General features: G+C 42.1%; 1 protein-coding gene across 5 annotated transcripts in view; it reads left to right on the plus strand.

The window, feature by feature from the left end:
• REPS2 (RALBP1 associated Eps domain containing 2) overlaps positions 1-26,703 on the plus strand; it is a 231,723-nt gene that overhangs the window by 115,940 nt on the left and 89,080 nt on the right. For all 5 annotated transcript variants that reach the window (XM_079911205.1, XM_079911207.1, XM_079911206.1 and 2 more), the window contains exons 8-13: positions 1,067-1,209; positions 4,554-4,648; positions 9,580-9,649; positions 11,115-11,168; positions 15,568-15,613; positions 18,690-18,826. In XM_079911205.1, coding sequence (XP_079767331.1) covers positions 1,067-1,209; positions 4,554-4,648; positions 9,580-9,649; positions 11,115-11,168; positions 15,568-15,613; positions 18,690-18,826 — 545 coding nt within the window. The remainder of the gene's footprint in view (positions 1-1,066; positions 1,210-4,553; positions 4,649-9,579; positions 9,650-11,114; positions 11,169-15,567; positions 15,614-18,689; positions 18,827-26,703) is intronic.

The following is a 26,703-nucleotide window of genomic DNA, read 5'->3' on the forward strand; positions in this document are numbered from 1 at the left end:
AACTATCATTTTGTAAAGAATACAGTCTGTTTTGGCAGAATTCCCAGTCTTAACATTATTGGCATGAGGATTTCTCTCTTTTTGTTGAGACATATCCATGTAAGCTTTGTGGGATTCTCTCCACCCAGTGTTTGAAACAGTTCCCTGGCTCCTCACCTTGGGGAGCTGGTGCTTTCTGACTATTCAAGGGGGACAAGGATGTGAAGGATCCAAAGGAAAGTTCCGGAGCTTACCTTCCGTGGTTTTTCTTTCAAACAGTAACCCCCTTTCTACTATGATTGTATATGCCTTCTCGCTCTGCTTGTCCTAACACAAGCGTACTCATCTCTGTACACCTAGGAGACTGGTTGAGCTTATGGGGTCTTAGTTACTTTGGCAGATAGGCCCCTGCTTTTCAGTGGGAAACAACGGCTGAAGCAAAGATAAGCCTTTTCAAGCCTCTCCCTTTCTTCCTTTCTATCTCATCTGGTTCCAGCCTTCCCTAGTTGCTAGTTTTATCTGAAAACATCATTCAGCGAGTATTTACTGAGCTTACTTGTGTTTTCCCAGGAGGGAATTCTCAAGCAAAGTTTTGATACAACATTTGCAACTTGAAAAGTTCAAGGTTTTTCCTTAAAGCTGAGAAATGAAGTGCTTGTATCTGAGCTTGGGTAACTGAATAATGGCCAGGACACCGGTGAAAGGGCAGGGCCAGCCCTTCCTCTGACTGTTTTGAGCACCAGGTCCGGGGCTGTTCACACAACTCATTTACTGAATGACTGTCAACTAAGTGTGAATTGTGGGCATCGTTTTCCTTTTTGTCCCATAGTGTGTTTTACTTGTGTAGTCTGTTGTAAAACAGATCTATTGGAGAATCTGAAGAATTTCAATTTTTATTTATAAAGTGCCACTCATGCTAGTGGTGTCGATTTTTCTTCCTCCGTGTGGCCCCCTGAGATTTTATATGGGCTTGGGGACCCTGCAGGGCCTCCACCAGAGAGCCTGGGAGTCATGTTTGCATGTTTGAGGCTGAGTAACTTTCCTTCTGAGCCCCGTGTTAGGCGCTCATAACATCTGCTTTCCTTAGGGAATTGAGCGATGCTGACTGTGATGGAGCCCTGAGCCTGCCGGAGTTCTGTGCTGCGTTTCATCTCATTGTGGCCCGGAAGAACGGCTACCCACTGCCTGAGGGCCTGCCTCCAACTCTGCAGCCAGAGTACCTGCAAGCAGGTAATGCCTCATCATAAATCCTAAACCTTAGGCGTTTCCTTCCAGACCTTGGAAGAGAGTTTTGTTCCTTAAGATGTTGTCCAGACACTTTGTGGAGTCCTTTGTATACACAGTTACTGTTCATTAACTGATATTAGACTCTCACAACTTATAATGTGAGGCATAGGGATGATCTAGCAAATGTGAGTCATCTCTTATCTCCATTCTAGTACTGTCTGGATGGATTTGAACCAAAGCCACGTAACCCTTTCATGAAAATTGTGGACCAGGCAACTACTGAATCCCCAGCTGATAAAAAATTAGGAGGAAGATCTTCCTGTAGAGCCAATGCTGACTTAGCATCTTTAGGCCCAGCCCGATGTCCCCGAGTGGCCTTGGGCAACGGAATGGACTAGGAGTCCTGTACCTAATGAAAAAGTTTAAAAATTACATGCAGTGAAATGTATGAAAGGCTCCGATCTTAAATGTACACTCGATTTTTAAAATATGTATCCACCCATGTAACTGCAATCAGATATAGAACATTCTAGCACGCCAGAAAGTTAGAATAGAGCTCTCTTTGTCTTTCTCATTAATAAAACAGTTACCCCCAAATCCTTTGGATAGGAAAGAGTCATGGTGAGTCCAACCTTTGTATTAACTTCTTTGGAAGATTGAAAAAATTAATAGTGTCTCTTGCCCTTTCAAAGGCAGTGGGCTGATTTCTGATGTGAATTTTATTATTCACAGAAGTATAGCCTTCATCGAAAGGGTCCAGAAATAGCTGGTGCTTTCAACAGACTTTCTCACTTTTTAGAGAGGGCCTCTAAAACATGAGAGCTTAGTCATTGATGATTATTGGCAGGAGGGAACCAGTGTCTAAAGAAAATGTGATTAGTCATGAACAGATCATAAATTTCCTGGTTAGATCTGGAAAGGCCTTAGATTATCTTGTCTTGTCTCCTCCTCATAACGACACTAGATTCAAAGTACCCAGTGACTTATCTAAGTCAGTCTTCGGGTCTCTGACTCTTAAATAAAAAGTCTGTCATTCTGTGTTAGGTAGTGACGGGGTGAAGGCTCAACCAAAAGGAAGAGACTAAGTATGTGGCTGGTGCCAGGGACCGGTGAACATGTTGGGGGAAGCATGACCCATTCTGGAATCTTGCCCAGAGGCCCTCAGATAATGTACAAAGGGGAGGGTTCAGAGAGCAAAAGCTATTACTTGTTTCAGAGCTTGGACTTTGCTAATAGCAGCTGCTTTCTGACTCCAGCGGGCCGTAACTCCAGCGTGTTCCCCTTCCTTACAGTCTGGGGGAGACCCTCAGGGGTCCCCAGGAACTAGTTTGCAGTTGGGCAGCATGACGCACTGCTCTGTTTCCTCTTTAGTGTCTCTCTCTGTGTCCCTGTCTCTGTCTCGCTGTCTCTCCTCCCTCTCTTTCCTGTTTGGGGTCTTGAGGAATGCTGTTTCCTTGTTCTTATGTGGTGTGGCTATGGAACCTAGGCTGGGTGTCATGACTTCTTATTTGAGGAGTCACTTTGTAGGTGTTCAGGTGTTTCACGGAGTGTTTCAAAAGTCACTGATGAAATTTTTAAAGGTCTGAAAGCCCTGAGCAAAAAGCGTATTAACAAAAGAGAAATAGCCTCTTGATTCCTTTACTGCTGCAAATGGCTGCTTTTACCTTGCTTACGCAGTACAGGGGAGTCTAAAAAATAGAGCCTCAGTCAAGAGCATCTCCCTTTATTTTGAATGAAGTCCACCCCCCATTTCTTAATGGCCTTTTATGGAACATGCATTTATATAGAGACAACTGAAGAAGAATCCATCATATACCCTTCAATTAAACAAAAATTGCACATCATTTCCAGAGTTTGTGGGATTAATCTTAAGTAATAATTAAATAGTTCTAACAAAAACCATGAGAGACCTCATAAAACCCCATTAAACTTAGTGATAGTATGGCAAACCCTAAGGGTTTAGTAGTTGACTTTTAAATGGTTTATTAACCTTGTTTATTTTTGTATTTGGTTCAAGAAAATGGCCAGAACTCTTTGGGTCTTCTCTGTGCTTTTTAATTGTTTTAAATACATTTATTTATTTTATTTTTGGCTGTGTTGGGTCTTTGTTGCTGCGAGCGGGCTTTCTCTGGTTGCGGCGAACAGGCTTCTCATTGCGGTGACTTCTCTTGTTGCGGAGCACGGGCTCTAGGCACGCGGGCTTCAGTAGTTGTGGCATGCGGGCTCAGTAGTTGTGGCTCGCGGGCTCTAGCGCAAGGCTCAGTAGTTGTGGCGCAAGGGCTTAGTTGCTCTGCGGCATGTGGGATCTTCCTGGACCAGGGCTCGAACCCACGTCCCCTGTGTTGGCAGGTGATTCTTAACCACTGTGCCACCAGGGAAGTCCCTGCCAATCTATTTTTAACATTTGATTCAAAAAAATGTTTTTAAACATGGCACTAAAATTTTGATTTCTTAATAGCTGGTCTTGACAAATTTGATTTGTAGCTTCTGTTTACTGTCTACCCCAGTCTGCTTTTCCTCTTTGGAATAATGACAATTTTCCTAGTTGTTGAGACATTTTTTTTTTACTTACTTTGTGACAAAAGTGGTGAAACAGAATCTGTTTCTAAGAAATAGTGTGAGTGTTCAGTGTTAGCTTACCAGGTAGGATGGTTTTTCTTATGCTGATCCACTCAGCTACCCAGCTAACAGCTGCTGTCACTATACTATGTTGGAAGAAACCCATAATGTGATTATCTCATTGTTATAAATCAGGAAGAACTTGTGTTCTTATTTTGTTATTCCTGCTAACCAAAAGAAATGAGTACTTCATAAAGCTTTCTTCGGCACATATCATTGTAAGATCTTGTCTATTTACTTCCAGTAGTAATAGCTAAAATGAAGTATTTCCTCAGTTAATGTTTATGGTATTCAAACTATCACCATAGTTACTGCCATTTTAAAATGCTGCTAGTAGCTTAGTTGAAACTGAAGTATTGTGATAGTGATGGTTAAGGTGGAAAATGACTTCTGTGTTACAACATGAAATGCTGACAGCATGGACCTTCCAGCAGGAGTGCTGGCAGTTCAAGCCCCTGCTCTTCATTTGCTGGCTCTCTGACCTTGACTAAGGTGCTTACCTTCGCTGCTCCTTAGTTTTATTGCGTGTAAAGTGGGCATGGCAGAAGTACTAGCTTGTACACGTAAAGAACTTGAAATACTACCTCACCGTGATTAGTGCCATCTCTCGCATATAGGAGCTGGCTGATTTTGTTGCTCTATTTACCAAGCACAGAAAAGCTGCTAGGAAACGATGACCACCATGACTATAGTATATATTCTTATGCATTCTTTTTGTTTCTTCTTAGCCTTTCCTAAGCCCAAGTGGGAGTGTGCGTTATTTGATTCTTATTCTGAGTCAGTGCCAGCAAACCAACAACCCCGTGACTTGAATCGGATGGAGGTAAAAGATCTTCATATGTTAATAAGTAAGGATGTGTGTACTATTAAATCCATTAGCTGATTGTTCTTTACAAACTCTGGAAAATTTGCTTTCGTAACGATTTCTCTTAATACTTAGTACTTACCTTGGAGCTCAGCATTTCAAATCTAGACACCAGATATATCTATAATTATCTTTTTTTCTCTTCTCCCTAAAACTAGATTTGGTGAAAAAAGCAAAGTAGCCTCTTGACCTTTTAGAGGTGAAATTTAGGTATAGCCAAACTAAGCCAGGAAAACGTAAGCCAGGTTATTTGCTTCAACCGAGCTTTAATTTTGAAGTAAACATTGTAAAGTTGTATTTTTAGCAGCTGATTATTAACAAGGTGTAATGAATCAGAACAGTTTTGAGAGGAGGTTTGAGAACTGTATATGAGGGCCCCAGATCACATTGAAAGCTGCCTGATTTGGATGGTCCTCAAGAGAAACCCGAAGAATTCCTATAACGTTGGGCCACTGATGCAGGGGCTTAACTGTGTGCTTTAGGGGTCCTTATGGTTATTGTTAATATCAGCACTTTCGTCACCGTCACCACCATTATGATTGCTGTGATGACAACTTATGATATCTGCTGTTCCCAACCTGAAAAAAGTCTGGAAATGTTTCATAAATGGAGGTTTGTTCATAGGCTCCTATTACAGTGCTCCGACGTTGCAAGATGATAGAAGTCAAAGGCAGGATACAGGGCCATTTAAAAAATTTCTTGTGATTGTGTGTGATTATTTATTCTTTCCCACAAGGCTCTCGTGCCTGTAGTGCATGTTGTGGATGCCATCCTCTGCTCTTCTCTGAGCGAATCAAGCCTGCTTCTGCTGCGCCCCCTCTGATAACGTCTCTCTTGACCTCTCTACTGCTCTTTGAGTCGTAGCCTCCGTGTTCCTTTCCTCAGCAGATTTCTACTCTTGGGAAGGAGATAAAGTGATTTCAGGTGGAGTGATAGAGGTGCATTCTAAGAGTTTTGGCTTTTTCCATTTCTTTTTCTGTAGAATGTGTATGATGGTGAAGCAAGTATGATTGTCAGTCACTTTTCCCGGCCCTCGGTGTACTCTGGGGTTGCTGACAGTGTATGGAGAAGTTGGTCTGTCAGGCCAGGACAGACATCTCTACAACTGTCTTATGCAGTTGCCCTGTTTTATTTTGTTTGTTTGTTTTGCTTTGTTTTTTGTTTTATTTTTAAATTTTTTTTGCTATGGGTACCCCTGCTTGTGTAAAATTATGTTGTTGTTAGGTGATTTACTAAAAACGTCATAATTCACATTTTTTCTAGTTAAACATTTTGTTCCAACTTGCCATGCTATCAGATGATCTTTGCTTTTCCAACAGAGATAAATAATGCTGTTTGTTTTTGGAGAAATTAATTACTGACTCACGTTGCTGTTCTTCGTGCACTCACTTATCATCTCTAAAAGGAAAGGAGCAAATATCCAGGTGTCTGTGAAGCCTGGAAATGGAGATATTTTAAACACAGGGATGCATGCTTGGAGTTTATTTTATTTTATTATTATTATTTTTTGGCCACGCCACATGGCTTGTGGGATCTTAGTTCCCCAACCAGCGACTGAATCTGGGCTCTTGGCAGTGAAAGCGTGTAGTCCTAACCACTGTACTGCCAGGGAATTCCCCAGGCTTGGAGTTCAGATAGATCTTGGTACCAGCCCTGTGAAGGATGACTCCGTAAAGGTGTTTGTTGTGAATGGAGCTATAGCTGAGTCAGGTCTTGAGAAGTTTGCTCAGCAGTACATCTTTTTCTAAAGACAGCAGAGCTGTACCATGTACTTATTTCCATCAAGAATTAAAGATTATAATTTCAGGGACACTTGTCTTTAGCAGTGCTTCTTAGGTTACTGGATTTCTTTCTTTTGTAAACAGGCTTATTGAGATAAAATTCATATACCATATTCATCTAAAGTATACAATTTGTATAAAGTATTCAGTGGATTTTTTTATATTGACAGTTGTGCAACCAGCACTATAGTCGAATTTTAGAACATCTTCATCACTCCAAAATGAAAACCTGTACCCATTAGCAGTCATCTACTGTTCCCTGCTTCCCCCAGCCTCTAGTAATCATTAAGCTATTTTCTGTCTCTGAATTTGCCTATTCTGGACATTTCATATAAATAGAAACGTAAAATATGTGGTCTTTTGTGACAGGCTTCTTTCACTTAGTATAATGTTTGCTTTTGATCTTCCAGTTTTATTGAGATAGAGTTGACATATAGCACTGGATAAGTTTAAGGTGTACATACAGCAAAATGATTTGACTTACATACATCTTGAAATGATTACTGTGTTAAGTTTAGTGAACATCCATCATCTCACATAAATACGCTATTAAAGAATTAGGAAAAAAATTTTTTTCTTGTGATGAGATCACTTTGTGTAATGTTTTAAAGTTCATTCACATTGTAGCATGTATCAGTGCTTCATTCCTTTTTATTGCTGAATAGTATTCCGTTGTATGGATACTAACACAATTTTTGTTGGTCCATTCTTGGTCTGATGGACATTTGGGTTGTTTCTCCTTTTGGGCTGTTAGAAAAAATGCTGCTCTGAATGTCCATGTACAGGTTTTTGTGTGCACACGTTTTCACTTCTCTTGAGTATATATTGAGGAGTGGAATCATTGGATCATATTGTACCTTGTGTTTAACTTTTTGAGGAACTCACAAACTACTTTCCAGAGCAGCTGCACCATTTTACATTCCTCCACCAGCAGTGTATGAGGGTTCCAGTTTCCCCATATCCTTGTTAACATTGGTTATTATCTGTCTTTTTGATTTTAGTCACCCTAGTGGGAGTGAAGTGGTATCTCGTGGTTTTGATTTGAATTTCCTAATGACTGCTGATATTGAGCATCTTTTTGTGTGCTAATTAGCCATTTGTATGTCTTCTTTGGTGAAATATCTATTCCTATCCCTTGTCCATTTATAAACTGGGTTATTTATTGAGTTGTAAGTGTTCTTTATATATTCTGGATATAAATCTCTTATTAAATGTATAATTTGCAAGTATTTTTCTTTGTTTTTCCCTCCCTTTCTTGATAGTATCCTTTGTAACACAAATGTTTTGTATTTTGATGAAGTTCAGTTTATCTAATTTTTTTCTTTTTTTGCTTGTGCTTTTGGTGTCATATCTAAGAAACCATTGCCTAATACAAGATCATGAAGGTTTATTCCTATATTTTCTTCTAAGGGTTTTATAGTTTTAGGTCTTACATTTAGGTCTGTGATCCATTTTGAGTGAATTTTTATATATGCCGTGAAGAAGAGGACCAACTTCATTCTTTATTTTTATATGGATATCGAGTTGTCCCAGCATCATTTATTGAATAGACAATTTTCTCCCACTGAATTGTTTTGTACGCTTACTGAAAATCAGTTGACCACAAATTTAAGGGTTTATTTATGGATTCTCAATTCTAGTCCATTGATCTATATGTCTGTCATTATGTGAGTACTACAGTGTCTTGATTACTATAAGTTTCTGGTAAGTTGTTCTTCTTTTTCAAGAATATTTTTGCTATTCTGGGTCCCTTACATTTTTATATGAAATTTACGACCAGCTGGTCAAATTCTGCAAAAAAGCAAGAAGGATTGCTTCAAATCTGTAGATGGATTTAGAGAATATTACCATCTTAACAATATTAAGTCTTCTGACCATGAGCACGGGGTGTCTTTCCTTTTATTTAGATTTTAAAAATTTCTTTCAACAGTGTTCTTTTGGATTTCTTTTTATCCATATTTTCTACTCCTAAATTATTTTATTCTGCTAAGGATCTGGATTACAATCCACGTGGGACAAGAAAATGAAAGAAGGGCGCTGTTGAGATACATTCTCTGTTCTAAATTACATCTGGAGGCTTCATTGTAATGCCAAGAATGACTTGCCTGTGGATGGCTAAGCCCTAGATCAGGTTACCACCAAGCAGTATTCTAACTGCATTCTTTGAAACAGTTGGGAAACAGAAGTATTGCTTAGGTCTCTTGGGCTGTTCAGATTCTGAGAGGTAAACCAGTTAACCTTTTGGAGCACCGGCTAACTCCAGGAATTTACCCTACTTCTTTAAGTTTTAAAATTTATCTTTATTTGATTTTTTTAATATGTTTAAAATAAAAAGAATATCAAAAGGCATATAATGGCAAGTTCTCCTCTTATCCCTATCCCCACCTACCAATCACCCTTCAATTTTTATATATCTTTCTAGAATGTGTTTACATATATATATCAACTATGAATATGTATTATCCTTTAATCTTATCAGAGGACAGAGTCCATGTTAATTGAGAGTGTAGAAGAAATTATAGTAAGTAGATTTTACATAGAATTTTAAACTAATCAATACTTGATCAATTTGGGTATTCATCTTCTTAGTGTAAGTGAGGACTTCTTCCTTCAGTGAGTTAGCAGAAAATTTTGTTCCGCTCATCAGTCAAATTCTCTTATTCCATGACAAGGAGGCTGTTTGAATCAGGGTTGAACACCCTCTACATAAGAGATCCTGGCAAATACCCATGTGATGGGGCCGCTTGTCAGAACCTCTCTCTGCTTGTGAGAAAGTACCTAGAGCACAGGTTTGTTCTTGACTGGAGTCGTGGGCAAATGCTCCACAACTCTGGCTGAGTCCCACACCAGATTGAGATATAATGCGTGGTCTATACATGTACTTCAATCTAAGTCATTATTTTTTCCCTCTGTGTATATAAATTTTTCAATACAAATTAACTTATACCCCACTAGAAATCTAAAAAATAAAATAGTATTAAATGTCAGGGTTTATGGGAGACAGAAATATTGGCAAGATACATAGCTTTTAAAAACATTTGCATCAGATGTGCACATCACTTCATTTCCATTCCAACCCATATTATTAATTTACTTTTCTTTTCCAAGAAGCTATCTATTAAAGACATGGCCGACTTTCCTGTCCCTACCCAAGATGTGACTGGTGATGACAAACAAGGTATGGAAAGAATGAGTTTTCTCCCTTTAGGGACATTTTACCTATATATATTTTTAATCTACTTCTCTTGGAGTGGCTGGCTTCTAGAGCATCTGAGGCCTGTTCTCTGTATATGAAAACATTTGGATGGATTAAGTAGTTCCAGTTGCTGTGACGAAACTATAGTTCATAAAGTGGTAACAAGACCTTGAGTGTCCACAGCCCTTCAGTTATGACCCTGTGCTCACTGCTGACCCTCAGGCTACTCCAACACCTTTTATTGGAATCTGGTCGTACTAATTAGGAAATGACTAGAAGCTGAACGGTTTGTGAGCATAACATCTTGTGTTGGCAGATGTGATCCCAGAATGTCAGTATACATGCACATTTGTACACAGGTCTAATCCTCGAGGAAGTTACCTTCTGGAGAGAGTTTCTACCCCTGGGCTTTATTCTCTGTGACTTTGTGGGTGTTGGGTTGTGATGATTTGCTTATCTTACTGGACGGGTGAGAGCAGTGCAGCACGGTGTTCCGTGTTACAGCTAGCATCAAGCACAGGGATGAGTTGGCCAGGGACTTATCTAGAAGAGCAGGAGGAACACCCCACCTCCTGCCATACTTCTATATAATGCTTTATAATCTATCAGGTCCTTCCTCATGCACTGTATTATTCAGTCCTCACAAAATGGAATGGAGGCTGGTATGTTTTATCACATAAAATATAGAGATGAGTAAACTAAAGTTCAGGCAGTATGAATTATTTGCTCAGTAAGAAAAAGAGCAGGGATAAGAACCAAGATTTTCGAATTCCCAAGCCCGTATTCCTTCTATTATCTGATATTGATTCACTGCCCATGAATGAAAGGCTTATCTGAAGGGACTAAAAATCAGTGAAGCTATTTCAGGTTTTGTTATCATGACCTGCCATGGATGTAGCTTTGTATGGGAGTTAAACATGAAAAATGTTTCCCATTAGGAAATAGTAATTGCATGCTCTCTGTTTCAGTATTTGCTCAGGAGAGGCAGGCAGACCTAGATGTTATCTGTGGCAGCAAGTACTCTGATTACTGTCTTTACTAGTGGGTCTTAGCCTTGACTACCCATTGGAATAACCTCGCGAGCTCTAAAAATCCTGAATCCTGGCTGTCACTCTCAGAGAGGTCCTTGTATCTTTGCTCTGGATGTCAGGAAAGAAATGGGGAAATTTGATACTTCCTGGTAATACTCCTCCCAGCCACTAGAGGCACTCTCTCTGGAACATTGAAAATACCTCTGTTCTCTGTAGGAGGAGAACCTGTTACCATAGTTTAGGAGACTTTTATTGTTTTAGTAAGTGCTATAGCAACTTATAGATGTTTGTAACACCGTTTTCATAAGTGATGACTAGGGGTTCTTTGTTTTAATGTAATGTGTCTGAGACATAAATTTTTTTTTTCTTTACTTTTCCCTCTCTTGTTCTTTAAAAACAAAACGAAACACTGCTAGCTTTGAAGAGTGCTACGGATGAAGCCTTACCAAAGGATATGTCCGAGGATTCAGGTAGGAGAAAACCAATTTAATATATTTTTAATGTAGTTATTTCTTAAACAAACAAACAAACCAAAACAACCCTGTAGTTTCAGTGAGAAAACTGGTACATCTCTGATAGTATATATATATAATATATATATTTCTGTCCAAATATTTGTCTTGTGTTTTATTCTAAGGAAACCTTTTGGTTTCTTTTTTACTCCTCCCCTCTTCTCAGGTATGAGAAGAGGGTGATTTCTTTTTAATTTCTGAATATAGGTTTCACTGAAAGGATTTCTCAGTTTGAATCGAGGGTCTCATTGTCACTAAGTATAAAATTGTGAAGGCTTGGATTTGGGAAGATTTCAACAAGCCATTGTGATTTCTGTGTAGAGTAAGCTGATGGGGTGGATTAATGGGAGGCTCACAGGTGAAACTTTCCATTTCCAAAGCATAAATCTCAAACGCTTTCATTATGCTTCACCACCAAGAAGGCAGGTAAATGTGCTTACACATGGAGTGGATTCCAAGGAGAGAAATAAAAGTCGTATTTGCCCAGGTTCTTGGAGAGTTAGAACTGTGTCTGGGAACCATGGAGATGGTCGGGCCTGTGGCCTCAGCTTTCTCGACAGAGCCATCACTGAACCAAGATGAACCTAGCTGAGAACAAACTGGCTAGGGATGGCATTACTGTTTGGAGCTCTGGTTATGAGCACATGAAAGAAGTTGCTGCTTTCTCTTTTAGTGTTATCTCTCTTAATATTTCATAAGTAAATCATGTTTGTTTTGGTTTACTAGCTATCATCCAGGCTTCATTTTTTTAAAGTTGGAACAGAGGAATCAATATACATCGAGGCTTATGCTACAGTACAGTATTTCCCAAACACTAAGTTCATTTAAGGTTTAAAAGAGAGAGGGGTAGAGGGAGAGAGAGGGACGGAGGGAGGGAGAATGAATATGAATGAGAATATATGATTGATTGCAGTGATAAGGCCTAAGAATCTGTATTTTTAGGCAGCCCCTCCCTCCCAGGGGGTTCCAATGTTCAGCCTATTTTGGGAACCACTACCTCTAGAAAGTGACGTTAAGAAATAGAAAATTAAGATCGTAGATCAACTATGACTCCAAAAGTGGTAGGAATTCTCAAGCCTAGTTTTGGCTTTTGGAACTGATTCAGGTTCCTTCATCATAGACGGAAATGCTCTATTTGTGTAGGACAGATGCCTGAGGTAGGTACTTTCCAACTCTAATTTCTGGAAATGAAGTGGATACATCCTAGTTTTTGTAAACTTCATGTTATGGTATCAGTAAAAGTTATTTAAATTTGGAGAGTTAAATTGTGCTTCTCCAACAGCCTTTTAGGCTAATAACTCTTCTTATTTTTTCCATGAGCATTTCGTGTTCTCTGGGACATGAGCTTTAGATGTCATTTTCAACATTCCTTCATTGAATGGGGCATGGCGTCACCAGACAGAACCTATCAGGGTGTGCGTGCCACAGTACGCGAAGTATATCTGAATTTGTTTCACATTCTGTCTGGGAGCATGCTATGTGGTTTCTGATTTGTTCTTCCCTTTGCTGCCCTTTCTGGAGTGGATATGAGGGAATCCCTCATCTGAAAACGTATTTAATACCCTCTTTTCCGGGGAATGTTTGGATTCCTAGAGGGAGACACAAGAGTTTCAAGCTGGTGGTTTCTAATTCTGGAAGGCTGTCCGTGCCATGTGGGCAGTTCACCTCAGTTGAGTTGCCGCCTTCTGGAGAATTAAACTTTAGGCTTGCCCTCCTATCCTGTTTCTGTTTCCTGGAAAGATGACATGCCTGGAGTGTTCTAGGAAGTTCTCATTCTTCTTCCCTCTGCCCAGCTCAGTGAGAAGCTGTGATCCGCCCGTGGGCTTCTGCCTGGATTCTGACCCAACCTGCCCTTGCCATTTTTGTGGATATTCACATGCTCCAAATGCTGAGTCTGACTTTCAGGGGCTTGGAGGCTGATGGAAGACTTAACTAAAATCGTGTTCTCCAGCTTTTTCTGATCTCGAACCTGTGGAAGCTTACCAGCCCTGCCTGGGATCTCATTTCCCTCTTTTGCTCTTCCTTCCACAGTGGGTGGTGATAACCATGATAATAGTAATGGTGGTGAAGAAAATGTGGTGGCTTACAGATGGGATATGGGACTCTGTCATCAGGGAACGCGGTATTCCTTGTTACATCTTTTTCTCATAGACCTTTACCCTTTTAAGTACTGAACATGTACATATTAGTGGAATCTGATGGATTTCTTAGCTAATGGCACATTCTAGCCTAATTCAAAAGGCTATACTGCACCGTGGCCATCTTTTTCTGTGTGTCTCTAGGTCCTGCCGAGGGCGTCGGGCCTGCTCGCCCTCGCGGTGTAGTCTTCAGCCTGCTGTTGGTGATTCTCATAGCTGCCCAGTTGCTGGCAGCCACCCCTTGGTCTCTCTTTCCATTCCCTGCACCCACCTGCACCTCCCGTGCTGTCCTAGGAGGAACTGAACTTCAAAACCAGATTTCTAATCTTGAAAAATTAGGAACACCCTACAGCAGTAATACGTTGCAATTCTAGAATACATTTAAGTTTTTAAAGCGCCTTCACTTTCTTATCTCTCTGAGTGAGAAAGGGGCCTCATTTTTATTATCTTCATTCTGTAGGTGAGGAGACTGAGGTTCACGGAGGTCACAGCTAGAGAGGGTCGTGACCAGGAGTAGCCCTTGGACCTCAGGACTCCTAGCCTGGTCTCCACGGCTCAGCCACACCCATCACGCCATCTGCCTGCCTATCTCTCACCAGCAGGGTTCCCCGCTCCTTCCACACCCATCCCTCCCCCCACCCTCCGCGGCACAAAGGCAAAGATAGTGGCACTGGACAAAGGAAGTAACGGTTACCGCGGTCTGGTTTGGGGAACAGTGTTTTAAAATGGCTGAGACTTCTGCCCACATATTTCTGGGAAGCAGTGGGGCCTGAGAGAAGCGGGCTGGAGCCAGCCGTGGGCGGCCCGCTTGGAGGGTGGCCCTCAGCCCCATGGTGGGTGGCCCTTGCAGCCCCAGGTGGCCCCAGGTAGCCTGCTGGGCTGGAGGAGAGGCTCTCTTGGGCCACCATCTTTTGCCGCCAGGGGGCTGGAGCAGGGGAGGTGGTTGTCCATCTTCGTGTGGGCGCACGAGACCGGCCAAGGCAGGCTCACACTGCTTGGGCCTCCCGTGCTTCTCGGGGCTCCGGCAGCCTTTCAGTGGTTTGCAGTTAAAAGGTGCTCGTGTCCTCACTCCAAGAAGCCAGAGCGCTTCAGTTGGGAGAAAAGCACGTCTTCTATAGCTGACTGAAGCTAAGGGGACGTGTGTTGCTAGTTTGCTTTGGGCCTTGTTAGCATCTCAGCTCCGCATTCTGCCCTGCTTATCCAACCCAAAGAGTTTAATGATCGTCAGAAATCCAGCATGCTTCATACCAAGGAGGGGTTTTATCTTTGGAGTAATGTTAAAGAGGATGGCATCATGCAGTGCGACATTTTCTTTCCGGAAAAATTTGTGCAAACAGTGTACAAACTATATTCTCCTTGCTCCTAGTTAGTAGCACTTTTTCTTTGAATGTTTATGACATTTTATGATGAAAAATTTGCAACGTTTGCAAAACCTTAGCACAGCTAGTGGTTTCTAAAGTTGTCTTCCACAGAGGATTGAAGACGTAAAAAGAGGATTAATGTTTTTGTAAGTATTTCTCATTACTCCCAACAACTTATGATGGGAAAGTAGGCTCCATGTGTGTTGGTAGTGAGCAAGCTAGTTCATGATTTAAATTGGAGAAGGAAAAGTTGTATGGTTGACAAAATATTTTAATGATTTCACTTCATAATATTCTCTCTACGATTTGGGACACAAGAATATTTTCTTACAGGAAAAGCTGCATAGATCATTTAGACTTAACTGTGGGACTTTGATTTCTTGTGGTCATGTGGTCCTGGTGGTGTATTTTAAGAAAATCTTAAAATATGTAGCCCAATACATTTCTTCCTAGCCTTCAGGGGAGACTGGTTCAAAATCTATTATTACTAGGCTATCATGATAGACCAAGAAACCCTCAAGTCTGAACCCATCATTGTATAAATAGATAACCTCTTGAGAGAGTTGTCTTTTAGGCCGGAATTGGTTCATTAATCAACTTCGATTTGAGAATGGCTTCATGGCTAATGCTCTGATGAGAGGAAAAATATGTTGGTTTTTCTTTCTTTTTAATCGTGCCTTTAGCTTTAGAAATAAAATTATGGAATCACAAAAATGTGGAAGCGGTCAAGTTTTCCACACGGATACCTGTACCTCATGTTTACCTGTTGATGTGTTCTGTACTAGCCCAGGTGCTGCTTAAAACCTGTTTAACTGCAGACATGAAACCCAAGCAAACAACAACTAATCTTTGTTTCAGCCACTCCTAAGGATTCCAACAGTCTCAAAGCAAGACCAAGATCCAGGTAGTGTTTGTTTAACTTCTACTTGAATGCCCTTTGTGCCATGCCCCTGACTAGAAATAAACCTCCCAACCCAAAATCTTTTCCCTTCAATTTGAAGCTTAGGATGAGGGTGAGTTCACTCGTCATGAGGGGCCTGACTGGAGCCCGCAGTGCTGCTGGGGAGGCGCTTAGTTTCTGGGTTTGTTGGTGCTGGGAGAGGGGCTGCTGCTCTCCGGCCACCTAACACAAAGAAGGGGCAATGTGATGTGACCCTCTTGCTGCAGGATGATAACGAATAGGGGGAGAGTAGCTTTGGAAAGCGGGAAATACCGTTAAAAGGTAACTAACATTGAAATGTCCTATCATGACAAGGTGTACACCAAAAAATAGGGGGATAAAATCTAGAGTAGGGAACTAAAATGCTTCGGCAATTTCAGTGCAGCTCGGAACTTCAGGTAAGCAGTGTTTGTGGACTGTTTCATCCTCTTAGAGCCTCTTCTCAACTTCACAGTTTTTAAGTCAGTAGAGGTTAGTAGAAGAGGGAGAGCCAGTAAGGCAGTGCTGTGGTTGACATCAGACATCAGAAGGGAGGAATGAAGAGAAATACAGACTCTCATAGAAATACTAGAACCTCAAAGAGGGGAAATGGTGTTGAGACTGCTCTTTACCAGTAGACTGCAGTGGGAGACAGGATGCTACGTGTGTGTTTTCCAAGTTTTGCTTTGGCTCTTAGTGACTTTTTTCCTCCTTTGGCTGCTAGATGTATTCCTGAGAAAGTGAATTTAAATCGGATCGTATTTTGTATGCTTGCAATATTGCCAATTTAAGGAGCTCTCGTCTCCTTGTAAGTCAAAGAGTTACCCCTTGTAGAAGGTACAGATATCTGTGTTCATATTTTTAAAAATAATAGGTACACTAATCCGTTTTGGTAGGAAAAGAAGTTATAGTTCCTGTTTCTCTCAATGGCCACCACATTTGCTCATCCTGTTTTTGAAGGATGAATGGATCTTTTACAAGTTAGTCCGTGCTGGCTTTAGGATGTAGGAATAGTAACATTTATCTGCCTTCATAGTAGGCAAACCCTTCTCTGAATGGCAGAAATTGAACCTCACAGTTTTTACTTCTGCTGGCTTCCTCTCAAAGCGAGTGAAATGACAAAATCTCAGTCACATATTCTATTATTAATATCTCTGCTAAATTTTATATACGATTCTTTTAGGGATTGGTCTCTTGGTCTAATTTGGATGTTTTTGTTTTCACTACACCCAACTGGGTCCTTACTGAGACCGTGAGAATTAAATTATTGTAATCCTCCTTTTTAGAATAATAAAGCCATGTAGAAATGTAAGGGAAAGGAAAATCACCCTTCTAACACTGCTGCGTTCGTCATTTTGTTGATTCCCTGCACATTTATGTTTTAATTGGTTGCAGTCATAGTTTTACTGTATCACTTATTGGATATTCATTTAACTTTCCATATAAAAATACAAATACGCAGGTTATATATGGAAGTAAAATGGAATAAGATGTAGTATGAGATTGTGTGCTCAGTTACATGTATGTGTGTATATATACACACGCACACACATGATTTATACATGTACACATTATTTTCTCTCTCTTGAGTGAAAAATGTCACTAGAGCTGTATCTGACATAGAAAGTTCTTTCTAGCCAGGGTCTCTAATTTCCTTTTTTAATCAAGAGTTTCCATTTGAAAACTTTCTTGTCCTTTTCTATGGATTCCCTTTTATTCTGGTTGAAAGGATCAGAGCACCCTTCCTGCTAGTTCCTGCCTGCCTTTGTCTTGCCTGTCTTGCCAGTTGTGTTACAGGGACCACCCCAGAGCATGTCACATGCCATTATGGTGGCTTTATTAAAGATTGCAACCTTGCATGACAAAAAACCTCTGGACTACCACAAAGAAACCTTGAGGAAGTTATTCAGGAAAATAAGAACTTGCTGTGTCAAAACCAGCTTTACTAAGAACTGAAGTTGCTTAATAGTAATGGATAGATTCTAATTTCCTGAGTGCCACTGTAATAGCTAAATACCAAGACACTTTTCTGAGTTTAATTTATCTGTAGGGCGCATCTCTGATCAAAGGTCATTTTCTTCTTTGACAGGAAGTTAGCTCAGAAGCTGAATAGAACAGACATAAGATGTACACGTGAGCTTCTTAGAAAATCATATTGGGAATTCATCCACAAACTTATTCCTAACCGATAGAGTAATGTACTGAGTTGAATTAATTTAGAAAATAAGTAGGGCTCTAATATATAGTCTAGCTGTGCCCCAAGTTTTCTTCCCTGGCTCATAGGCAGGCAGTCTCAGAACATTTTAAAGATATAATTTAGAAACTGAGACTGGAATTTGAATGAAACCTATGTAACCTTCTAGCTATGTGACCTTTAGCAACTTACTTAGTTCCTTTTTCATTAAATGCCGTGAATTGGAGTTATAATCTCTGAAATTGCCTAGTTAGCTCCTGCCTTGTTACAGATTGAGAGAGAAGGTTAAGAGGAGGCTTTTGCTTTGAAAATTTCCCCAAACCTGTATTTCTCATGGTAAGACAACCAAGGCCCCTCAACCTGACTGATGTGTGTTTTCCTCTCCTGAATTTCATTTGTGGCATATTCCGTTGAACATTTGATTCTTACTCTCAGCTTATCTGTCCCAGTTCCATATGTGCCTGTTATCACGTTTGCATGTAAACAGGAGAAGGGTTCTGCGGTCAGTTAATACCATGAAGCCCTTCTATTAAAGTATGGAAGTACCTAAGTGGAAGGGTTTACGTGTTATTAACAATTCCAACCGAAATGGATTTGAATTTACAGAAAGCGTTCCCTCTGGGGTAAGTTCAGGTCTAAGGTGTAATAAGAGCAAAGAGTTTAAAAAAGGTAGTGACTCAGGGTTGGGGGTTGGGCGCTTGTTGCAGCTGGTGTGGTATCCAGGGGGCAGCACCGTATCTGGCTCCTCCGGGAACTCAGCAAGCCTTGGCAGTCGCTTTGCCTTTTGTGGGTATTTTCTGTTTCAGCCCAGTTTCAGAGAGTAAAGCTTTGCTGTCTGCCTTCTGACCTTCCCTTATTTTGCTGCAGATCCTACTCTAGCACCTCCATAGAAGAGGCCATGAAGAGGGGCGAGGACCCTCCCACCCCGCCACCGCGGCCACAGAAAACCCATTCCAGAGCCTCCTCCTTGGATCTGAATAAAGTCTTCCAGCCCAGTGTGCCAGGTGAAGTGCCCCTCTGCGCCCCAGCCCTTCCCTTTCCTGTTGGAGTCATTGGATGGGTGTCACTACAGAGGCCTCTGTGGGTCCAGAGAACGAGCAGACCTGGCCCAGACGGCCTTCACGTGGCTGGCACATAGATATCACGTGTGTCTGGAGCCTTGCCCACACTTGCTATGGACCAGGAATTATGAAATTCTGTACCCAGGGGATGAAAATGCTTCCTCCCCAGACAGTGCACTGAGTGTGTGGCCAGGGTCTTGTTCTCTGCATCGTGGTGATTTGTGTCCAGGATTGCCATCTGTGATTTCCTCAGACGCTTATGCCGTTCTTCTGTGAAAGGTCTCGGTGGTCAATGCCTGGCCGGAATTTTCTGCATTTTATCCTCTGGTGAAGATCCTGTGTCCTCCAGGCTTAATGCTTAAGGGGGCTCTGCTTTCTAAATCTGACTGATGGTTAGGTGTTTAGTGTGGGCATCTGGGTCAAGGGCTCCTTCAGTTGGGCTGCTCTGGGGCTTCTGGGGATGGGACTTGCTCAAGGCAGCTGCTGTACAGCTGGGCTGGAGGCGGGGAGTGTGGGGCGGCCTGTCTGCTCCCCTGGCTCCTTGTGAAGAGGAGCTGTCCTCCCGGGAGCCTGCGGAACCGCAGATGCGAGCCATGCCTTCACATGAGTGAAGGTGCTAGCGTACAGCTGCTGTCCCAAGTGTTATTTTGGGAGGCGCAAGGGCCTTTCCACTGACTAATGCAGGCAAGCTCTAAATACAATGATTTCCTGGAACTTTTTCTGTATCTCTGTGCATTTTAAATCAAGCCAACCTCAGATGCTAGTGATTTGCAGATGATTATCTTTTTTACTAACGCAAGGAAAGAATCTCCTTGGCTCACACATGAGCGTGACCCCTGTGTCCCGGCAGAGCTCAGCATGTTTTATTTGTTCTAATAAAGTACTCTCCTCATAGTAAAGTTATAGATTGTTTTTTAATATACCAGAATCTGGAACTCTCTATGAAATTTGATTCTCTGCCATGAGTTCATCAGATAAAAATTTGTCTTGAATTTTCCCCCATACTTTGATCCAAATTCTGGCATAATTTCATAGTAACTGGTATTTGGGGTGGGAGTAGCCACGGATGATGATGCTATAAAAAATTCACGTGGCTGGTGGATGTTGACCTCGAAGGTTTTTCTGTGGACACAAGAAGGTTAAAACAAGCTGGGCAAGCATCTCCGTACGTTTTCCTTGCAAGGAGAGGCTGGAAACATGCCCCCCCCTCAGGCTGTGTCTCTCTCCCCATGAGGAGCGCCAGCTATGCTGCAGAATGGATGGGCCGTGGCCTTTACCACGTGGCACCCTAGAGTGGGAGAGAGAAGACTGAATTTGGAGTTCAGCTCAGCTGCTTATTAACTATCTGATTTTCAGCAAGTGGCTTAATCTTTTCTGCCTCTCAGATTCCTAATTTCGAAAACAGGACCAACCCTCAAGAGAATTACAGGGTGTTGATGAGGTAATAGATGTCATTCAAGTAGTGCCATGTTTGGCTCCTAGGCACTCACTCCCACGGAAGACCGACGGGGAGAGGGGGGTCTGAGGAAAGCCCCTGACGTCCTGACCCCCGGTGGGACAGTTCTGTGCCTCGTTCCTCGCAGTCCCCGGGATGGCTCGCAGAGGCACCGAGCTGTGGCCACCTGTGGCAGTAGCCCCTCATTAACACACCTTGTCTGGGTCCACTGCCCTCCTGCCCTGTCGTGCTCGCCTCACACCGAAATCAAATGCCCGCTCCCAAGTCCCAGCGGTAGGGGCTGCTTTCAGGAGAGCCTGAATTCAGACGGCTTCTCTTTACGTCTCCGATGTTGATAGGACTTCAAGGGAAAAGTATTTTCATTTGATAAATGCCAAAGAATAGCTAGGTGGGTGACATCTGTATTCATAGCTTAATTCCATCGTCTTTCCAGTACAGGTTTACACAAATGAAATTTTAACAAGCAGTTTAAATTGATCACATGAGAAACAGAGCATGTCTGCATTATGAAAAGCAGGTGGTACCATTTCATCTACTTAATTTGTTTGCCTGTGGGTTAATTCTCACAGGAAAGTACAAGGGTCTGTCTAAACTATGTAGAATTTTAGTGTAGTGCATATTGCTAGAAATTACTTACTAAAACTCTGACAAGCTAGGAAAGCACGAGGTAGAGTCTAAACCAGTCGCCATAGCACCGTCAGTGAGAACCGTGGTGCCCACGTAGTCACCCCTCTGCCACACTTGTCTTCATGTGTCACTCTAGCTAAGCTGGGTCACACTGTGCTTGCTGTCCTATATCCTGAGCTTCCTGATTAACCCTCTTTCATAATATGGAGCTGTGTCATTTCTTCGTGCCTGGGTGACGTGGTTGATTGCGCCCTGTGGGGCTTTCTGTGTCCCCGTCTCCCCCCATCTCGTTCTCCTGTCTCTACCTCATAGTGTCCTCTCGTGCTCACATGCTGCTCCCCTCTCCTCCCCTTCCCTCTCTGTTTCTCTCCTCTCCGCCCGCCCCCACGGAGGCATGGACCTCTCTTTCCCAGGCTCCGCCACCAACCTCTCTCTGCTCTCATGTCATAAACAAGGTAGAGGTTATTAATGACTTCGTATCTACATCTTTGTTTCCTTGTCTACTTATTTTCTTGGGCTGAAGTCGGAGATGCTGAGTCAGAGGCCATATACCTTTGAAGTGTAGATACAGGTTGCCAAACTGTGCTGTCAAAAACTTGTACCTTATGAACTTATCCCACTGGTTACGTCACCTGAGAGTGTTTCCTCACACCCTCATCAGCACTGGGTAATGTTCATCTTTTTAATCGTTACCTATCTGATAGACAAATGTTTGCATTTCCTTGATTCCTAGTGATCCTGAACAGCTTTTCCTGTGTTGTTACTAGACATTACTATTTCTTCTTTGGTGAATTGCCCGAGTGGAGGCACACTTAGCTTCCGGCGCTCCTGCTCTTTGCCCAACCACAGAAACCGCTTGTCTCCTCTTCATTTTTCCTGTGAGGGCCTGGACCTGTCTTATCTCAGGCCCTTGGGAATGTGAAGGTGGCCTTGGGGAGCCTAAGCTAACCTGCTCCTTCATGCGGTCCATGTTCTTCCAGCCCCCAGTACCCCATCTTTTAGCCAACTTTATCACTTAAGACAGACTCTACCTAGGCCATCCTGTTTATAACAATAGAAGAACGAGGAAAGGGTAAAGAAAACAGGGAAAGATAATGTGCGATGAAATAAGATATGAACTTGAATTGAAAAGGAAAGATAAAGTGAAGCTAATGTTTTTAAAAATGAGAATCACAGGATTGTGAGAAACAGAGTGAATGAGGCTAAGTTGCTGAGTCAGAGTAGCCTAAGGTGGAGCGATAGTGTGGAGAAGAAGTAGGATGGAGAGAAGATGCAAAGAAGCAAGAATGAAAGAGGGAAATGAAGGAAAAGGTGAGATGGTTGTTATATAGTGGTGATGATGTTTATACAGAGGGAGAAGCAAATAGGATAAGAGCCTGAGGAGACCAAGCGGGGGCGAGCCCACAGACTCGGTATAGGATTCAGATAGCATTCAAAGGACTCTTGGGAAGGAAGGAATAGCTCAGAAGTGGGTGGCATTAATGCCTTCAAATTTATGATAGGTAACATAATATGGGGAAGAATAATGAAGGATTGTTTTAGATTGTAAATCTATAAAAATGAACCAGGCCAACTCTGGCAGTGTGGGATAGTTGGCTTTAACCTTGATATCTGCAAAGAGGGTGTGAACATGTGATTTGCAGGAGTCTAGACTATCCCAGGGCTCGAGATAGGTAGGTGCTAGCATTACACCTAAAGCGTGTGTTTTCATAGGGAGAAGTTGACGTAATAGGATCGCTGTGCGGAAAAGGGAGCTCACCTTTGTCATAGCTGATTCAGGCCGTGGAGCCATCCTTTCACAGTCCCATTGTAGCTGCTCTGTTGGAGAGAGAAAAATGTGCAAGAAGGTCTAAGGCAGTGATGATGCAAGCATACAAAATCTAGAGGCAGTCAAGCCTGGGACTTGCTCAGTGAGGTTTAGATTTTATAGCTCTAGACTTACAGCCACGTAACATGTTTTATTACTGAAATTCCTGTGAGAAAAATCAGACAGTGAAGACGATACTTTTTAGATCCTAACCTCTTTTTCCTCACTGGAACAGTTGTTTTCATAAGGCTTCCCCCCACCCCCGTAAAAGGGTTTATTCTGTTTCACTGTGTGGGGTGGGAACTCCCCTCCTCCCACTTTTGACACTGCCCTGCCTCCTCCAAAGCCATGGGTTTGCAGCCCGAGGTTTCCATAGTGACGGTCAGCTGCCTCAGTGCTACACACAGCCCTGTCCAGCCACTGAGCCTCCGCCTGGCAGAAAGGGCAGAGATTACGGAGTGGGGGGGGGGGGGAGACGTAGCCATGCCTTTAGAGATTCAGACCAAGAATCTTCATCATGTCCGCACAAATCTAACAGGGGCAACTTGGTCCCTTGGATAGAGCTAGCTGCCGCGCAGTGGGAAAGGAAGTCCCTGGCAGGGCCGCCACTTCCCAGTGCCACCCCGCTTACGTTAAGAAAGGAGAGTGCATTTTGGTGGACAGCTCTTTCCACCACATCCCGTATGGCCGAGGACACTGAGAGCCACATGTTAAAACCATTACGATGGCCAAACAAAACACATCCATGGGTAGTATCTGCCCATGGGTAGATAATGTCCTCTCTCTGCTTTAGACACACTGATAATAAAAGTTCACTCCATGGTTAAGAAATGATGGTACATCCATCTCATGGAATCTTATGAAGCTGTTAAAAAGAATAAGGTACGTGTACTAAGTGGAGAGCTGTCTGAGACGAGTGAGAAAGGCATTGGTGCGTGATATGTATGTTTTTCACTGTATAGACAGTTTTTCGGAAGGATACTTGAAAAAGTGGTAACAGTGGTTGCCTCTGGGGAAGAGAATAGGATGACCGGGGCCCAGGTGTAAGAGAGAAACTTACTTTTCATTGAATATCCATTTGTATCTCTTCAGTTTTGCCTCACGTATAGATATTACTGACTACAAAAAATATACTTTTCACTCTATAGCTGCAATGACCAGATGGCACCTGAGAGTACCACAGATGGCCTTCCCGGATGAGTTTATCTGTCTCAAACCTGCCTACCAATCTGTATCCAGGGTATTTTTACAACCGATCTGCTGCCACCTCCTAGAATGGAGCTGAAATGACAGAGCATTGTTTAAGGCTCTGATATGTTCTTCGGATTCCTCCTCAGTGGCCCTCCAGCACTGAGGAATAGTTTTGGAGGACTTCCCATAGCCTCCATTGTGAGATGTATGGATGGGCAAAGGGTTGTGATAAGGGCTGTGTCTTAATTTGGTGGTGGTGGGGATGTGTTTATTGAGTGATGAGCTGAGAACAATCTGTCCTGGGTTTTCTACAGATGAATATTTCTTTCTGCAACTTTAATTAATTAATTAATTTATTGGGCTTCTTTGGGTCTTTGTTGCTGCACACAGGCTTTCTCTACTTGCGGCGAGCGGGGGCTACTCTTCCTTGTGGTGCGCGGGCTTCTCATTGTGGTGGCTTCTCTTGTTGTGGAGCACAGGCTCTAGGCACGTGGGTTTCAGTAGTGGTGGTGCACGGGCTCAGTAGTTGTGGCTCGCGGGCTCTAGAGTGCAGGCTCAGTAGTTGTGGTGCATGGGCTTAGTTGCTCCGAGGCATGTGGGATCTTCCCGGACCAGGGCTCAAACCTGTGTCCCCTGTATTTGCAGGCGGATTCTTAACTACTGCGCCACCAGGGAAGCCCTCTTTCTGTAACTTTAGAAAAGGTAAACCCCTTGGGAGTAAGAGATGGTCTCAAGACCAAACTTGCCTTTCAAGTTTTCTAAAGGATGAATTTGGCCACACAGATGGCTATGACCTTATAGATTTCCTTATTGTATCATTGCTGTGAGAGCTACTTGTTCCCTTTTAAAATCTAGTAGGATTTTGAAATCTAGTGGAATTATGGGATTCCTGCCCCATGCCCAGACTTTGGGGTCCACAGTACATAGCCAGCCAAGGGTTCAGTTTGTCAGTCTAGACAGTTCTTTTTTTAAATGAAAGCTTTACTGAGGTATGTATAATCCACGTTCTATAAAATTCACCCTTTTAGAACACTCTTGCACTGCTGGTGGGAATGTGAATTGGTTCAGCCACTATGGAGAACAATATGGAGGTTCCTTAAAAAACTACAAATAGAACTACCATATGACCCAGCAATCCCACTACTGGGCATATACCCTGAGGAAACCAAAATTCAAAAAGAGTCATGTACCAAAATGTTCATTGCAGCTCTATTTACAATAGCCCGGAGATGGAAACAACCTAAGTGCTCATCATCGGATGAATGGATAAAGAAGATGTGGCACATATATACAATGGAATATTACTCAGCCATAAAAAGAAACGAAATTGAGTTATTTGTAATGAGGTGGATAGACCTAGAGTCTGTCATACAGAGTGAAGTAAGTCAGAAAGAAAAAGACAAATACCGTATGCTAACACATATATATGGAATTTAAGGGAAAAAAATGTCATGAAGAACCTAGGGGTAAGGCAGGAATAAAGACGCAGACCTCCTAGAGAACGGACTTGAGGTTATGGGGAGGGGGGAGGGTGAGCGGTGACAGGGCGAGAGAGAGTCATGGGCATATACACACTAACAAACGTAGTAAGGTAGATAGCTAGTGGGAAGCAGCCGCATGGCACAGGGATATTGGCTTGGTGCTTTGTGACAGCCTGGAGAGGTGGGATAGGGAGGGTGGGAGGGAGGGAGATGCAAGAGGGAAGAGATATGGGAACATATGTTTATGTATGACTGATTCACTTTGTTATAAAGCAGAAACTAACACACCATTGTAAAGCAATTATACCCCAATAAAGATGTTAAAAAAAATTTACCCTTTTAAAGTGTACAGTTCAGTGGCTTTTAGTGTATTCACAGTGTTGTACAGCCACCAGTATTGTCCAATTTCAGAACATTCTCACCACCCCCAAAAGACACCCCATACCTGTTAGCAATCATTCTCCACACCGCGCTCCTCTCCCCAGAGCCATGGGCAATCACTAACCTACTTTCTGTGTCTATAAATTTGTCTGTTCTGGACAAATATATATATATAGTCTTTTGTGATGGGCTTCTTTCACTTAGCATCATGTTCGCGAGGTTTATCCATGTTGTAGAATGAACCAGCACTTCATTCCTTTTATGGATGAATAAATAATATTACATTTTATGGATATGGCACATTTTATTCATCCATTTGTCAGTTGATGGACATTTCGGTTGTTTCTACCTTTTGACTATTATGAATAATACGGCTGTGAACATTCATGTACAAGTTTTTGTGTAAACAAGTATATGTTTTCCTTTTTCTTGGGCATATACGGGAGTGGAATTTCTGGGTTATATGTTAACTCTTTGTTGAACATTTTGAGGAACTACTGAACTGTTTTCCAAAGCAGCTGTACCAGTTTACCATCTCAGTAGCTGTGTATGAGGATTGCAATTTCTTCATATCCTTGAAACCTTTGTTACCGTCTGTCCTTTTTATTTTAGCCATCCTAGTAGGTCTGAAGTGATGTCTTATCATGGTTTTCATTTGCATTTTCTAATGACTAATGATATTGAACATCTTTTCCTGTGCTTATTGGCTACATTTATGTCATCTTTGGAGAAATGTCTATTCAGAATCTTTGCCTATTTTTAAATTGGGTTATTTGTCTTTTTTTGTTGAGTTGTAAGGGTTCATTATATACTCTGGATACAAGTCTCTTTTCAGATATATGATTTACAAATATTTTCTCTCATTTTGTGGGTTGTT

Source organism: Stenella coeruleoalba (genome assembly GCF_951394435.1).
Source record: "Stenella coeruleoalba genome assembly, chromosome: X".
In the NCBI taxonomy this organism is placed as follows: domain Eukaryota; kingdom Metazoa; phylum Chordata; class Mammalia; order Artiodactyla; family Delphinidae; genus Stenella; species Stenella coeruleoalba.